The 15,522-nt window shown below is 46.4% G+C and overlaps 1 protein-coding gene across 1 annotated transcript in view; it reads right to left on the reverse strand.

Annotated features, from left to right (window-relative positions):
- SLIT3 (slit guidance ligand 3) overlaps window positions 1-15,522 on the reverse strand; it is a 719,548-nt gene that overhangs the window by 141,333 nt on the left and 562,693 nt on the right. Inside the window, exon 9 of the mRNA XM_018065519.1 lies at window positions 12,901-13,042. Within this exon, the coding sequence (XP_017921008.1) occupies window positions 12,901-13,042 (142 nt within the window). The remainder of the gene's footprint in view (window positions 1-12,900; window positions 13,043-15,522) is intronic.

Below are 15,522 nucleotides of genomic sequence, written 5' to 3' on the forward strand. Positions count from 1 at the left end.
TGTTCTAATATGATGGAGTCTACAAGTCTTGAAGCTTCCAGCCTGACATTCATCAAAATGGCTCCTTGACATCTGGAGGGCCCCAGGGGCCCAGAATGGACCACTCCCCTGGGGCTGCCGCTGCAGTCTGTGGCTTTACTGTCTTACAGATTTGCTGAAATGCTTCCTCCTCTATTACTCCAGAAAGAACAAGAGAAGCTGCAGGCTCAGGGCCCACAGCTTCCTCGGAAGAGAAGGAGCGTGGGGTGTGAGCATGCTTCTCCGTTCTTTATTCTTTCATCTCTCAAATGACTTCCCGTCACCAAGAACAGGTGTGGTGGGAAACGGGCATGAGTGGGAGGCAGGGCCCTCTATTAGAGGTGATGAATGAGGGCCTGGCCCAGGCTGAGGACTCAGCATCTCCTCCTCATCCATCTCCCGTCTCTCCGAGGTGCGGATCTTTTCATCACCTCCTCATTTGGCATGGATGAGCCCCATACCCTTTGCTGGGAAGACACACAAAAAGATGTGTGTGTGTGGAGGGGAGGGCTGGGGGAAGCAGAAGGAAGAGACAGGAGGAGCTGGCTCCCTTGGAGGCGACATCCAGAGGAGGCACATTTCTGGCTGGGATGAACCCATTCATCTTGAAGAGTAATCCCCACTGCAGAAAAGGGGAGACAGACATATTAATTTGTGCCCCTGCAATCTCGTCTTCATTGAGGGAAAGAGAGTATTTGTTACTGGAACCACTAATGGAGCAGTTTGCCAGCAATTTTCCCATTTCAAACAACATCTTAGCTGCTAATGTGGAATGGTTTGTCAGGCCTACCCATAACACAGACAAATCACTCTCCAGGCGGAAGGAAGGGGGTGAGGGGTTGGGGGGAGAATGAGGAAGGGTGGGTGAGAGGAGAGAGGAGCATCAGGACAGATCATTCCTGGCTGCCAGATGAATCGAGTCTACAAATGAGACTGCCACAGTCTATTAAGAGAGCCTTTGTGGGGCTGGAGCGGGCGGGGGTGTGCTCTGCTGGGCTCGTGGGCACAGGATGGCTGGACAGGGGCCTGGTTGGCTCACGGTGAGCCAAAAAGCATGCCACGAGGTTGCAGAGGCTGAGAGCTATGGGATACAGCCACCCACAGAGGCAGCAGATCTGGGCAGGCTGCCTTGACTGAGAGGGTCCAAGGACATTCTCATTTTCCAGCTGAGCAGAGTTTAGGAATTTCTCAGCCAAGGCAGCAGCTCTGTGGACCATTAGGGTGGCCAGTCGGGTAGCAAATGCTCTCCAGGAATCCTGGGATTCACCTGCCACTCTGGCAGGGGGCTGAGGGCTGGAGGATGCCTCTGGAGAGAACCACTCGCTGTAACGATGGCAACCCCTTCCACTCCTGCAAGAAGACCCACGGCTCCTGGCTCAGGCCAGGAGCACATGCAAGTCAGGTTAGCCAGCTGCCCGCGCAGAGCGTAAGAAATAACATCCACCTTAGTGAGGGGTGCCAGAGCTAAGGGAGGGGTGAGTCAGGGAGTAGGAGGTGATAGTGAGATCCGTCCCCAGGAGTTTAATAACGTGGTGACAGAGACGAGCCCAAGATGGCCCATCACAGAACCAGATTTTATTGCTAATATAACAAGAAGAGCTGTCCTTTATGGAATCCAGTTGATTTATGTCTGTTTCTCTCTTTGAGTCCTTACACTGTGGAGGCAGGCTGTGTTGGTCCTATGTTGTAGATGAGGAAAATAAAACCTACAGGGACCCAATAGCCTATCCAAAGCGACAGAGCTTTAAGTGCCAGAGATGGCATCTTTCCTTTACCCAGTGGATGCTCTGCCTTCTCTGAAAACACGGAGAAACTGAGGCCCAGGGACTAAGGCAGCTTTCCCAAAGTCCCAGGAAAGTTTAAGGGATGAGGATTCCAGTTCTCATTCGGAGACATCATGTACCCTCTGAAGTAGGTATTTTGTAAAAAAGGCTGTAGAAGTTGAGGGAAGGTGGAATATAGATGCGTGTGTGTGAGTGTGTGTGTGTGTGTGTGTGTGTGTGTGTTTGTGTGTGTGTTTGGGATTTCCCTGGTGGCTCAAATGGTAAAGAATCCACCTGCAATGTAGGAGACCCGGGTTGGATCCTCGGGTTGGGGAAAGTATATATGTATGTGTGTATATATATGTGTGTGTGTGTGTGTGTGTGTGTGTGTGTGTGTGTGTGTGTGTGTGTGTGTGTGTGTGTGTGTGTGTGTTTGGGATTTCCCTGGTGGCTCAAATGGTAAAGAATCCACCTGCAATTTAGGAGACCCGGGTTGGATCCTTGGGTTGGGGAAAGTATATATGTATGTGTGTATATATATATGTATATGTGTGTGTGTGTGTGTATTTATAAAATGTATGCAGAGTGCAAAGGTGTGACTTTGAACAAAGAACAAAGAACTCTGATCTTAGTCTGTGAAGTTAACCCTGGCTGGGACGTTGCTGTGTATCTTGTACTCTTAACCCTTGCACACTCTGGGGAGGGTCTTTATCTCTGCAGTCTCTCTGCCTGCTTTGCTGCTGTGGGTACCAGCTGGACATCCAACCCCTTATAGAGTGCCAAGGCCAGGACATGATGTGGGTTAGCCTTGCCTCAGCGGACTCCAGAGTTGGTCCGTATACTTCAAATGCGAAGTTAAAGCCAGGGTGAGAACGATAACAACAACAAGAGCTAATATGTATCAGCCTGTACTTGTTAAGTCGGGAATCGGGCTAAGAGCTTTGCACAGGTTTGTCTAAATATTTACACCTCCTGGAGGCAGGTCCTATTCCTTATCACTGTTCCCACTTTAAACATGAGAACATTGAGGCTCAGAGAGTTTAAGTCACTAGTTCAAGTTCACAAAGCCAGGAAAAGCTATAGCTGGGACTCAGACTCACGTTCACCCAGTTGGAAAGCCCGCACTCTCAGTCACCAAGCTTTGCTGAATACCATTTGCAGCCGAGGCATCGCCATTCCTTTAGTACTGCCTGTTCATCCTCAGGAAAATGGCCCCTCGGTCAAGGGTGGAATTCTGGGGGGTGTGTGTGCCCCACGGCCACAGGCTCTACACGGTAGGTGCCCTCTGGTGGGCTTTACACAGCTTGGAGCAAGCATGCAAAGATCCATGCTCCCGTGACAAAAATTCAGTGTGAAGGACAAAAAGAAGCATGAACATCAGCAAAAACTGTCACATTTGGGATGCATCTGAAGCCAGCAGCTGTCTTCAGTCTCTCTTAACTGGCATGTGTGTCTTTCTTTGGCAAACATTCTTCAGGCTGCAAACTGATTTAATAGAACTAGCATAAAAACAAACATACAAATCAAACATCTGAGCATCTTCCGGCACCAGAAACAATGGGAACATCTGATGGGGATTTCAGCCATTTGTGCGCTGTATTGATTTGCCCTAGTTCCTCGGTGCTTCCTTAATGATCTGTCATTTGCAAACACTCAGCTGAGCACAATACATTTCTAGCAACACAGAAGTCAACGTGATGCCAGAGGGATTGGCAGGGACACAGCCAGAGCAGGACCGTGGCAGCAAGTCACCTGATAAAGAGGTGTTGGAACTGGGTTAGAACACTGGCTGCAATGATGATGGACATCTACCACCTACTGAGGGCCTGCTGTACACCAGACACTGTCCTCTGCACACTGGCTCGTTTGATTCCTGCAACAGTACTACAAAGCAAGTAGTGTCACTAAAACGGAAACAGCATGGGACTTCCCTGGTGGTCCAGTGGTTAAGAATCTGCCTTGTAATGCCGGGGGATGTGGGTTTTACCCCGGTTGGGGAACTAAGATCCCACGTGCCCCAGAGCAACCAAGCCTGCACGCCCCAACCAGTGAGCCCACGCGCCATAATGAAAGACCTTGCATGTCACAACCAAGGTCCAGTGAAGCCAAAGAAATAAATTAAATAGATATGAAAAAATAACAACAAAGATGAAGCATGTGGGCATATGTGGCATGAATCATTCCTAACCAGCTCTGCAGAGTTCGTGGCGTTGCCTTCAGAAAACAGAGGTGCCTACACAGGGTCAGGTTTGCTCTTATGATAATATGCATATTCTCAGACGCCGCTAACAGAGAAACCTTTGTCATCAACTCTGAAAAAAAATGAGAACTTGAAACTAAAGCGTTCTATCATGTCACACACGTGACATGAGACTCAGCTTTTCCCTTTCAGATTCCATTTAGTAGTTTTCAAACACTGTGCTGATTTTCCACACAAGTATGCTATTTAACCCTCATGGGGAATCCCTAGTAGGGATGATGAGCCCCACTTTGCAAAGATGGGAACTGAGTGAAACATGAGCTGTTAAGTGTGCGTGTGTGCTAAGTCGCACAGCTGTGTCTGACTTTCTGTGACCCCAAGGACTGTAGCCCTGCAGGCTCCTCTGTCCATGGGATTTCCCAGGCAAGAGTACTGGTTGCCATTTTCTCCCCCAGGGATCTTCCCACCCCAGGAATTAAACCCGCATCTCCTGCACCTTCTTGCTTTGGCAGGTGGATTCTTTACCACTGAGCCACCTGAGAAGCCCTAAGCAGTTAAGACAGGTACCCAAAGAGCCAGAAGCAAGATTCAAACCCCAGGACTGGACGTCATTCATGGTTCGGTGGTTGAGAATCTGCCTGTCAATGCAGGGGATCCAGGCTCAATCCCCGGTCTGGGAAGACTCCACATGAGAAGAAGCAACTAAGCCCGTGTGCTGAAAATATTGACCCCTCACTCTAGAGCTCTCTAGCCACAACTACTAAGCCCATGTGCTGCAGCTACTGAAGCCCACGTTCCTTAAAGCCCATGCTCTGCAACAAGAGAAGCCGCCACAATGAAAAGCCTGCACACCACAACTAGAGAGTTAGCACCTGCTTGCTGCAACTAGAGAAAGTCCTTGAAAAGCAACGAAGACCCAGCACATCCAAATATAAATAAGTAAATAAATAAAATAAAAAACACCCCGGTCTATTTATCTCAAGGCTCTGTTCTTATTCTGCTGCCTGACGGGCTTCCCCTTTACTCTGCCTGTCCCCACCCACCCCATCCCCCTCCTTCCACATGACAGTCCCCCAGAAACCCAGTGTCCTCAGAACGTTTTAAGAATCCCAGATGTTGGTGATACCCAGAGTCCTCCAACCCTTTTGTTCTGCTGGCTGCTTTTTTTTTTTTTTTTAATTTCTCTTAAAAACTCCCTGGTGACCAGTGTCATAGGCGCACACTTGCTTTGTTAAGCAGATAAACCACTGTTTATCTCTCCACTGCAGATAGACAATAGGGCTGAGGTGAGGCCAGGTGGAAAATGGGGCTACCTTTCTCCCTAGATGCTCTGATTTATGAGTTGGCATCTAAGTCCATCCACAACCTTTCTCTGGGCTTGGTGGTAAAACAATCTGCCTGCAAATGCAGGAGACATGGGTTTGATCTCTGGGTTGGGAAGATCTCCCAGAGAAGGAAATGGCAACCACTCTAGCATTCTTGCCTGGAAAATCCCATGGGCAGAGGAGCCTGGCAGGCTACAGTCCGTGGGGCTGCAAAGAATTGGAGGTGACTTAGCAACTAAACAACAATAACCTTTCTTGAGAAGCTAAATTTATTTGTTAGAACTGAGGGCAGGAGACAGGGATGACACTAAGTGGGGTGAAAGAGTGAAAATGGAAGATGGGACAGGGATGAAGAAGGAGCTCTAGGTACGGACAGTCCCTCTCAAGCCTTGAGGACCTGGGAGGGTGGGATGAGGACCACAGACCAGAAGACCATGTGGGCCTCTCGCTCTTCCCAGAATCATCCCTGCTGGAGGCTGGAGCGGGTTCAGAGAAACGACAGGGAGCAGCAAGAACTGTGCTGCTGGTGGGAGCTCAGTTTCGAGGCAAATCTGCAGTGAACTGTCTCGCTGTGGGTTCTCTGAAAGAAAGCTATTTTTAGAGGAATTGGCTTTGCTGTGTGGGGAGACCAGTGCACTCTGTGAACTGCTCTGGCTTTGAAAAACAACCTGAAAGAGTCTGCCAGGTTGCTCCGCATGAGGGACAGCCCTTCCATCCCCCAAATGTTGGGGAGTGCAGATCCCTCTCAAGGCTTAAGAGCATCATGACCAGCTCAAGACCGGGCAGATAGGGAACAGAGAACTGGATGTAGTGCAAATTATCCCTAAGGAGAAGGAGATATCTGGGTTATACCAGTGGCCAAGGACATATGATGGAATTTTTTTTTTTAATTTATTTGGCTACGCCAAGGTCTCAGTTGCAGCATGTGGGATCTAGTTCCCTGACCAGGGACTGAACCCAGGCTGCCTACTTGAGGAGCACAGAGTTTTAGCCACTGAACCACCAGGGAAGTTCTGAGGGGAAATTCTTGATGGTAACAAGAGGAGTCACATTCAGATGCCTTTGGATGATAAATCAGACACTTCCTCTGCATCTTGGGGTGCATGTTATGATGCCCACTCTCTGCTCCTTCTTTCCCATCTTTCGACCTCTGCCATCTCCTGGTCTCTGAATTTTAACTGCTCTAAAGACAGGTCAACACATAGATCTCCAGCAATAGGATTTGTTGCCTCAAGGAACAAACAGGTTTCCTCTGCAAAGTTCTCTCAGTATCCAATCAGAGAGCCTTGCCTCAACTGCTTTGATGTCTCAGCTTCATTTTATCATGAGGAGAATGAGTGAAGCATAGCAAGAGAAGTCCCAGGCAATCTGTCTGGTGGGCCATGGGTGCCGGGTTAGCAGGGGCAGCCTTATTTCCATGTCTGCCTATATTTGCATGAAAATGAGCTACTGCCAGCCTCAATTCATAATGCAAGTGGCTAGCCTAGTTTTTTAACCTATTCTCTCTACCATAATCTTCAAAGAACTGAACGAGCTTTAGGGAGGGATATAACGCAGGTAATTCCAGCTCCTGTGATGTGGTTCCCAACCTCTCTTACCAGGCCTAAGATAAACGTGGTGGGAGTAGTAGCCGCAGTCATAGCAAAATCATACCAATCACTGCTAACACGGTGTATCTCGTGTGCCAGACCCAATGCTAAGCATGTGATAGCATATATTCATCTAACTTTCACATGAACCATTAAGAAGGTACCACTAGCCTCTACATTTTCAGTTGAGTAAACCAAGGTGCAGGAATGTTATTTGTCAATGGTTAAAAGGCAGGGAAGAGCTAAAATGTGGGTCTGTCTGAATCCACAGTCTACAGTCTGAAGACCACGCTTGTTTGTGGCTGCTTATTTTTAGAGGTACTCTAGCTAAGCTGGCCATTCCCAGGTTTCTAGATTCAATGGGCTAGCTGGTTTAGCCTACGAATAGGCGAATTTGATCCAGATGACCATTACATCTACTACTGTGGGCAAGAATCCCTTAGAAGAAATGGAGTAGCCCTCAATCAACAACCCAACATGCAGTACTTGGGTGCAATCTCAAAAATGTCAAAATGATCTCTGTTCGTTTCCAAGGCAAACCATTCAATATCACAGTAATCCAAGCCTATGCCCCAACCACTAATGTTGAAGAAGCTGAAGTTGAACGATTCTATGATGACCTACAAGACCTTCTAGAACTAACACCAAAATAAGATGTGCTTTCCATCATAGGGGACTGGAATGCAAGGTAGGAAGCCAAGAGGCACATGGAGTGCCAGACAAGCTTGGCCGCAGAGCACAAAATCAAGCAAGGCGAAGGCTAACAGAGTTTTGCCAAAAGAACACACCAGTCATAGCAAACATGATCTTCCAACCACACGTGAGATGATTCTACACATGGACATCACCGGATGGTCAATACCAAAATCAGGTTGACTGTATCCTTTTCAGCCAGCCGAAGATGGAGAAGCTCTATACGGTCAGCAAAAACAAGACCAGGAGCTGACTGTGGCTCAGATCATGAACTCCTTATTGCCAAATTCAGAATTAAATTGAAGAAAGTGGGGAGAACCACTAGGCCATTCAGGTAGGATCTAAATCAAATCCCTTATGATTATACAGTGGAAGTAAAGATAGATTCAAAGGATTAGATCTGATAGAGTGCCAAAAGAATTATGGATGGAGGTTCATAACATTGTATAGGAGGTGGTAATTAAAACCATCCCCAAGGAAAAATATGCAAAAAAACAAAATGGCTGTCTGAGGAGGCCTTACAAACAGTTAAGAAGAGAAGCTAAAGGGAAAGGAGAAAAGGAAAAATGTATCCATCTGAATGCAAAGTTCCAAAGAATAGCAAGGAGAGATAAGAAAACTCTTCCTAAGTGATCAATGCAAAGAAACAGAGGAAAACAATAGAATCGGAAGGACTAGAGATCTCTTCAAGAAAATTAGAGATACCAAAGGAACATTTCACGCAAAGATGGGCTTATAAAGGACAGAAATGGTATGGACCTAACAAAAGCAGAAGATATTAAGAAGAGGTGGCAAGAACATAGAAGAACTATCCAAAACAGATCTTAATGACCCAGATAACTACAATGGTGTGATCACTAACCTAGAACCAGACATCCTGCAGTGCAAAGTCAAGTGGGCCTTAGGAAGCATCATTATGAACAAAGCTAGTGGAGGTGATGGAATTCCAGTTGAGCTATTTGAAATCCTAACAGATGAAGCTGTGAAAGTGCTGCACTTGATATGCCAGCAAATTTGGAAAACTCAGCAGTGGCCACAGGACTGGAAAAGGTCAGTTTTCATTCCAATCCCAAAGAAAGGCAATGCCAAAGAATGTTCAAATTATCACACAATTGCACTCATCTCTCATGCTAGCAAAGTAATGCTCAAAATTCTCCAACCTAGGCTTCAACAGTACATGAACTGAGAACTTCCAGATGTTCAAGGTGGATTTAGAAAAGGCAGAGGAACCAGAGATCAAATTGCCAAAATTCGTTGGCTCATAGAAAAAGCAAGAGAGTTCCAGAAAAACATCTATTTCTGCTTCATTAACTACACTAAAGCCTTTGTCTATGTGGATCACAACAAACTGGAAAATTCTTAAAGAGATGGAAAACTAGACAACCTTGAGAAATATGTATGGAGGTCAAGAAGCAACAGTTAGAACTGGTCATGGAACAATAGACTGGTTCCAAATTGGGAAAGGAGTACGTCAAGGCTGTATACTATCACCCTGCTTATTTAAGTTATATGCAGAGTACATCATGAGAAACGCTGGGTTGGATGAAGCCCAAGCTGGAATCTAGATTTCCAAGAGAAATATCAGTAACCTCAGATATGCAGATGACACCACCCTAATGGCAGAAAGCAAAGAGGAACTAAAGAGTCTCTTAATGAAAGTGAAAGAGGAGAGTGAAAAAGCTGGCTTAAAACTCAACATTCAAAAAATGAAGATCATGGCATCTGGTTCCATCATTTCATGGCAAGTAGATGGACAAACAATGGAAAGACTGATAGACTTTATTTTCATGGGCCCCAAAATCACTGCAGATGGTGACTGCAGCCATGAAATTAAAAGACACTTGCTCCTTGGAAGAAAAGCTATGACCAACCTAGACAGCATATTAAAAAGTAAAGCCAATACTTTGCCAACAAAGGTCCATCTAGTCAAATCTATGGTTTTTCCAGTAGTCATGTATGGATCTGAGAGTTGGACCATAAAAAAATGAGTGCCAAAGAACTGATGCTTTTGAACTATGGTGTTGGAGAAGACTGTTGAGAGTCTCTTGGACAGCAAGGAGATCAAACAAGTCAATCCTAAATGATATCAACTCTGAATATTCATTGGAAGGACTGATGCTGAAGCTGAAGCCCCAACACTTTGGCCATGTGATGTGAAGAACTGACTCATTAGAAAAGATTCTGATGCTGGGAAGGATTGAAGGTGGGAGGAGATGATAGAGGATGAGATGGTTGGATGACATCACTGTCAATGGACATGAGTTTGAACAAGCTCCAGGAGATGGTGAAGGACAGGAAAGCCTGGTGTGCTGCAGTCCATGGGGTCACGAAGAGTTGGACATGACTTAGTGACCGAACTGAACTGCGATGGTTTAGACCTCTTATTTAATCAATTAAGGCAATTTCTGTGTGTCTGTTATACATACTATTTATATACAGACATACATTTATAATTATATAATAATCACATATAATTAAACACATTTCTATTACACACACATATTCTTCCATGAGTGCCCATCATTTTATAAAATGAAGAATATTTTTGACAATAATGGTAATAGAATAAGGAAGTCTAGAATGTTAAAATAAAAGATGCTTCTTTAAATGGAATCTTTTTACTCAATGGAAAAATATCACATTGTTCTTGTTATTTTTACTTTACCTCATTTAAGGAAAAACTCAGTAATAATCAGACAGGCTTCCAGAAATAACTAGTCTAGCCTGTCCATGTTCCTTTTAAAATTCAATGTTCGGGTGTGAGCCCAATGGCCTAGGTATGGTCTGGCCTCCATGGGCTTCCCCTCCAATGTGGATGTCTGTGATTTCTCGCCCTCAGATGCCTGATCTGTGAGCCTGTCAAGCCTGAGCTGTAAGTGTAGGCACATGGAGCCAGAAAGGAGGGTGAGCAGGCCTGAGCTCCTGAACCAGGGCTGGTGTGGGGGTCAATGGTTGCAGCGTGGTTATTAGACTGGCCTTTTCCATCATGCTATGGTTTGAGACCTGGCCAAGGGAAGCTCTGTGCCTGCCAAAGAGAAAAGATAAAACTCGGCAGATGAAGGGGAAAGAAGTGAGGCGGTGCAGAGACAGGAATGTTCAATGCGATTCTGAACTGAGGCATGCCTTGGCAGGAATTCTGTCTTGACACCCGCCTTTGGAGGATCAGAGTCCTACTCTGGCCTGGATGGAAGATGAGGGGTGGGCTCCTGTGACGAGGAGCACAGGGGGAACCGGGCGGAGAAGCAGACCTGGCTGACAAGGGAAGTGGAAAGATCACGGGTGCGGAAAAGGATAGAAGAAGGCAGGGGAATGGATCAAGAGAGGCAGACAGGCTGGGAGGGGCCGGGAGGGACAGGTGGTGAGGTCTAAGCGAGGTCTGTGGAAGGAAGGGTTCTCCAAGGCTGGGGCAATGGACCATGAGGAGTGAAGGCACATCCCACTGAAGCAGAAGGGGCTTCACTGTTGTTCTTGCTGAAAGGAGACTGAGTCAAGGTCGGGAAGGCACAGGAGGTATGGGTGTCAGGCCCAAACCACCCTTGGCTAACGTGTTCCTGCCCTCAGGAAGGGTATGGAGGCACAGATTGTGTCCACTGGGGCTGGGCGAGAATGTTTCAAAGGGGATCAGAGAAAAGTTAGCAAAGCAGATGAAGAAAGAAGAAACTAAGGCCCCTGTGTTGTAAGCTCGATGTTTCTTCTCATCTCAGTGGGTGAAACCAAAGTCCCTAAAATGCCCCCGTGATCTGGTCCCTCAGGACCCCTCTGACCTCCACCACTAACACTCTCCCTTGTGTTTACTCCACGCCAGCCACATTGGCCTTCTGGTATACCCGGCACAGCCCTACCTCAGGGCCTCTGCACACACTGTCCTCTCTACGTGCAACACTCTTCTCCAGATAGCCACTTGCTTTTTCTCGCTTACTTTTTTTTTTCCACAGAAGCTCCCATCTTCTTCCGTATCAGCTAACTTACTTTGGTTTGTTTATTGTTCGTTGCACTCATCTCTCCACTGCAATGCAAGCACCATAAGGGCAGAAATTTGGTCTATTTTGTTCACTGCTGCTCCCTAATCACAAAATTACCATTGGACCACAGTGGGCTCACAAAAGACGTTTGTTGAATGAATCCGTGAATGAATGAAAGGGCCAATTTGGTCATCCACTGGAGTGCATTGGCGATAGAAGGGCATACATCAGAGGACAAACAGGTGGCGGAAGAGGGGAAAGGAGGAGAAGGAGCGGGAAGGAGGGGGAGTAGGGAGAGGTGAGGTGTAGCAGAGAGGTGAGGGAAACGTATACGATATCTTTTATTTGGAGGGACTTTTTTCTAATGTTGTTTTCAGTGAGAGGGGTTCCATCTAACCAATGTTTAATAAAGCCACCTTTAGTAAAGGTAGAAAATGTTATCAGCTATTGTCATGTAAGGAGTGATCCTGAGGTCAGTATTCACTGACCTTCTAATCCAGAGTGAGACACTGGCCACTTTTTAACATATGAGAGAAGAGTCGACGAGACTGAGCTACTTGGACAAATGAATTTTCTTGGAATTTTGGACATCAGTGCACACACAGACACACACAAACTTGTCTTGTTACCTAAAGGCCTGATCTGGATGATGATAATCTGATTCAGAATGATGAAAATCTCAGTCTCTTGCTCTAAAAGTAGCTATAAAATTAGTTCGTTATTCATATACTTTGTACCACCACCATTTTATGGAAGACTTGCCCTGTGTCAAGGGCTGTAGTAAGTGCTTTCCATGTGGTATTTCATTTACTTTTCATGACCTATTGAGTAATACTATAATTATCACATTACTGTAAGAAACTAGAGATGAACAAGAGCAATTATTTTGCCCACAATTATACAGCTAGGGCATGGCAGAACTAGGATGTGATCACAGAGTGACTCTAGGGTAGGGACGGGTCAACCTTTACTGCAAAGGGCCAGATGGAAGATACATCAGGCTTCGTGGGCATCAGCTCCTTTGTCATTGCTACTCAGTAGTGCCCAGCAAGAATAGCCGTAGGTGATATGTAAATGAATGGGTGTGGCTGTGTTCCAATAAAACTTTATTTACAAAAATAGGTGGCGGACATATTTTGCCTACAGGTTGTCATGTGCTGACTGTGTTGAGAGTCTAGACTCTTGACCCCTGAGCTGTAAAACCTGGGAAAGCATGGAAGGAGGGCAAAGAGATGGCTGAGCATTTTCAATAGTCAGCTCTAGCAGCCCAACATGCCGCCAGTCTGCGGGGACTGGCCGAGACCACGAGGTGAACTCACCAGGGACAGATGGGGGCAGGCAGGCACTTACATTTCAACGATGCCCTCTGGCAAGTTGGCGGGAATCTCTGTCAGGCCCTTCCCTCGACAGTCCACGATGTTATTACTGCAGGTGCAGGCTGAAGGGCAGGAGATGGAGTTGGCATTGCAGGTTGGAGGCTCCGAGTGGGGGCCTGTGGGGTCAGAACACGGTGGTCAACTCATGTCAGTGTGAGGAGCTCCCTGGGCTTCTGTGATCCTTACCCAGCTTCCCAAGAAGGCAGCTACCTCACCAGCTACCTGAAAAATGATCGCCAGCTGACATCACCCCTCATCTGGGAGTCACAGGTGCTACTGGCTAAATATTCAGCCAGGAGGAGACAGCCTGACCTTGACCTATTTCTGGATTCTTCCACCTGCTCTGTCGCCTGATCATGCCGGCTTTTCGGTCGCAGAGCTGCTCTCAGAGTCAACTGCACACGGAAATACACCACTGGCACGCAAAGGACACACCCTGGGACTGCTTTCCAGGGGTCCCAAGTCTGAACGACACCCCGAGGTTTCGATCTTCTATCTGGGGCTTGGCTACTGAGTTTAGACACACCGTCATTCCTTTCTCGAGTAGTTGAAAGGCACTCTCATACCCAAGTGGGAGGAGAAAAGGCGACAGAATTTCCCCATGTGGGGGCACTAATGACCCAATGTCAATACAGCCATCAACAGCAACATTCAAGGCCTGTTCAAATAGCTTTTCTGTCCAGAGATCATGCAAATAAAACTTATCTCATGAGAGAAAAAGGTGAAAAAGTTACTACACATTTTGGGGCCTTAATTTTGCTTGAGGTGAGAACCCATGTGAATGTAATGCAAAGCGGTAAAAAAAAAAAAGAAAAGAAAGTGGTATGGAAGGTGCTCATGTTTTAATAGAAAGCTGATGCGGAGTTCCCTGGTGATCCAGTGGTTAAGACTCTGTGTTTCCAATGCAAGACCGGGGAACTGAGATCCCACATGCAGTGAGGTGTGGCCAAAAAATTAAAAAAAAAAAAAAAAGAAAGCAAGCCAAGTGAAAATGAACATACACACTGGTAAACTAACTCAAGACTCAGAGTCATGAGCATCTTAATCAGTCTCTCTGGTGGCCACATCAAACCACTAACAGAAGCAAATTCCAATTTAAAAGACGGTGATGTTATGGGGAGGGAGGTGGGAGGGGGGTTCATGTTTGGGAACGCATGTAAGAATTAAAGATTTTAAAATTTAAAAAAAATAAAAATAAAAAATAAAACATTTTATATCTTAAAAAAAAAAAAAAAGACGGTGTATGTTTTCATATTACGATTGTTTCTTCAAAGTGAAGTAAGACTCTCAGACCTGTGGTTAAGTTTTTCAAATGTGGACAGGATGGTCCAAAAGGTAAACTCAACCCAATGGCCTCCTCAGGACCTTAAACCACACCCAGGGTCCAGCCAACAGGGACAATTTCATTGTCTTTCGAGGTCCCCCCTCTCAGAGCACAGGGTCATTGGCTAAGAGCAGATTCAGACCAACTCTGCAAATATCCTCACTCTTCAGACACGGACCGTCTGGTCAGGGGCTCTTGGCCAAAGATAAAACGTGAAACATGGAAAATGTCTGTAGAGAAAGATGATTTTGGTTTGGCCCCTGTTCACTGCAGAAGCTGAGGCTGGGAAGCCAGAGCAAGTCTAGCTACAGAGGTTGAATCAGAGGACTGACCGGCCCGGGGCCAGTCCTTGCTTGGACACTGAGTGAGCCTTAAAGTGGAAGGCCGCCTGCTGCATTCAACAGTCCCTATACCTGGGGGTGGTCCTTCTTTAAGACTCAAATCGATGCCTGTGGCTTAGGAACAGTTGCTTTGCTAGAAAGGGCTAACTCAGTGACCAAAACTTCTTACTTCCCTTGGCTTCACTTTCACACACACACACACACACACACACACACACGCAATTTCAAAACATCCTCTTAGATGGAACATTCAAGAAAATATTCTTGTGTAGGGTGCAAGGACTTGAAACTCTCCAGCATCACACTAGTGGATCTAACGGAGACCATGGAAAATGCCAGTGAGATGACAATTTACATTAAAATCCCCGAGTGAAGCATTCTCTTAGAGAGTGAGGTGGTGCTGGCTTTGTTCCAAACTGGTAAAGTCTTTACACTTCTGAGAAAATGACACACCCAGAGGGCTGGCCTGTAAGAAACTCAGGTCAGGAATGAGATTATTGTGGCCAAAAGTGTGGGCTCTGGAGTCCCACGGGCTCAGTTTGAACCTTGATTCTATACTATTATCCTTAAGTCCTCCTGTCTCAGTTTTCTCCATCTTTAAAATGGGGGAAAACAACAAACCCTACGTCATAGCATGGCTTTGCTGTGAAGGTGAAGTTAATGCACGTGGAGTATTTAGAAGAGTTCGTGGAACACAGGGCTCAGTCGTGTTATTTGTTACTGTTATTAATAAAGGGTCTGGCTCGGCCACAAATTGTCTGCAGGATGTTGGGCAAGTCATAGCGCCCACCCTGAGCTTTTCTGCTGCCATCTCAGTGAACAAGAAGCTTCGACTGCACCACTGACACCCTTCTGAGTCTAAAGGTCAACCACCGCTCTTCAGACAAACGGAAGCAGGAGGACGAAGAGCCTGACAGCCCCCCTCCTCTGC

This window comes from Capra hircus, chromosome 20 (assembly GCF_001704415.2).
Source record: "Capra hircus breed San Clemente chromosome 20, ASM170441v1, whole genome shotgun sequence".
In the NCBI taxonomy this organism is placed as follows: Eukaryota; Metazoa; Chordata; class Mammalia; order Artiodactyla; family Bovidae; genus Capra; species Capra hircus.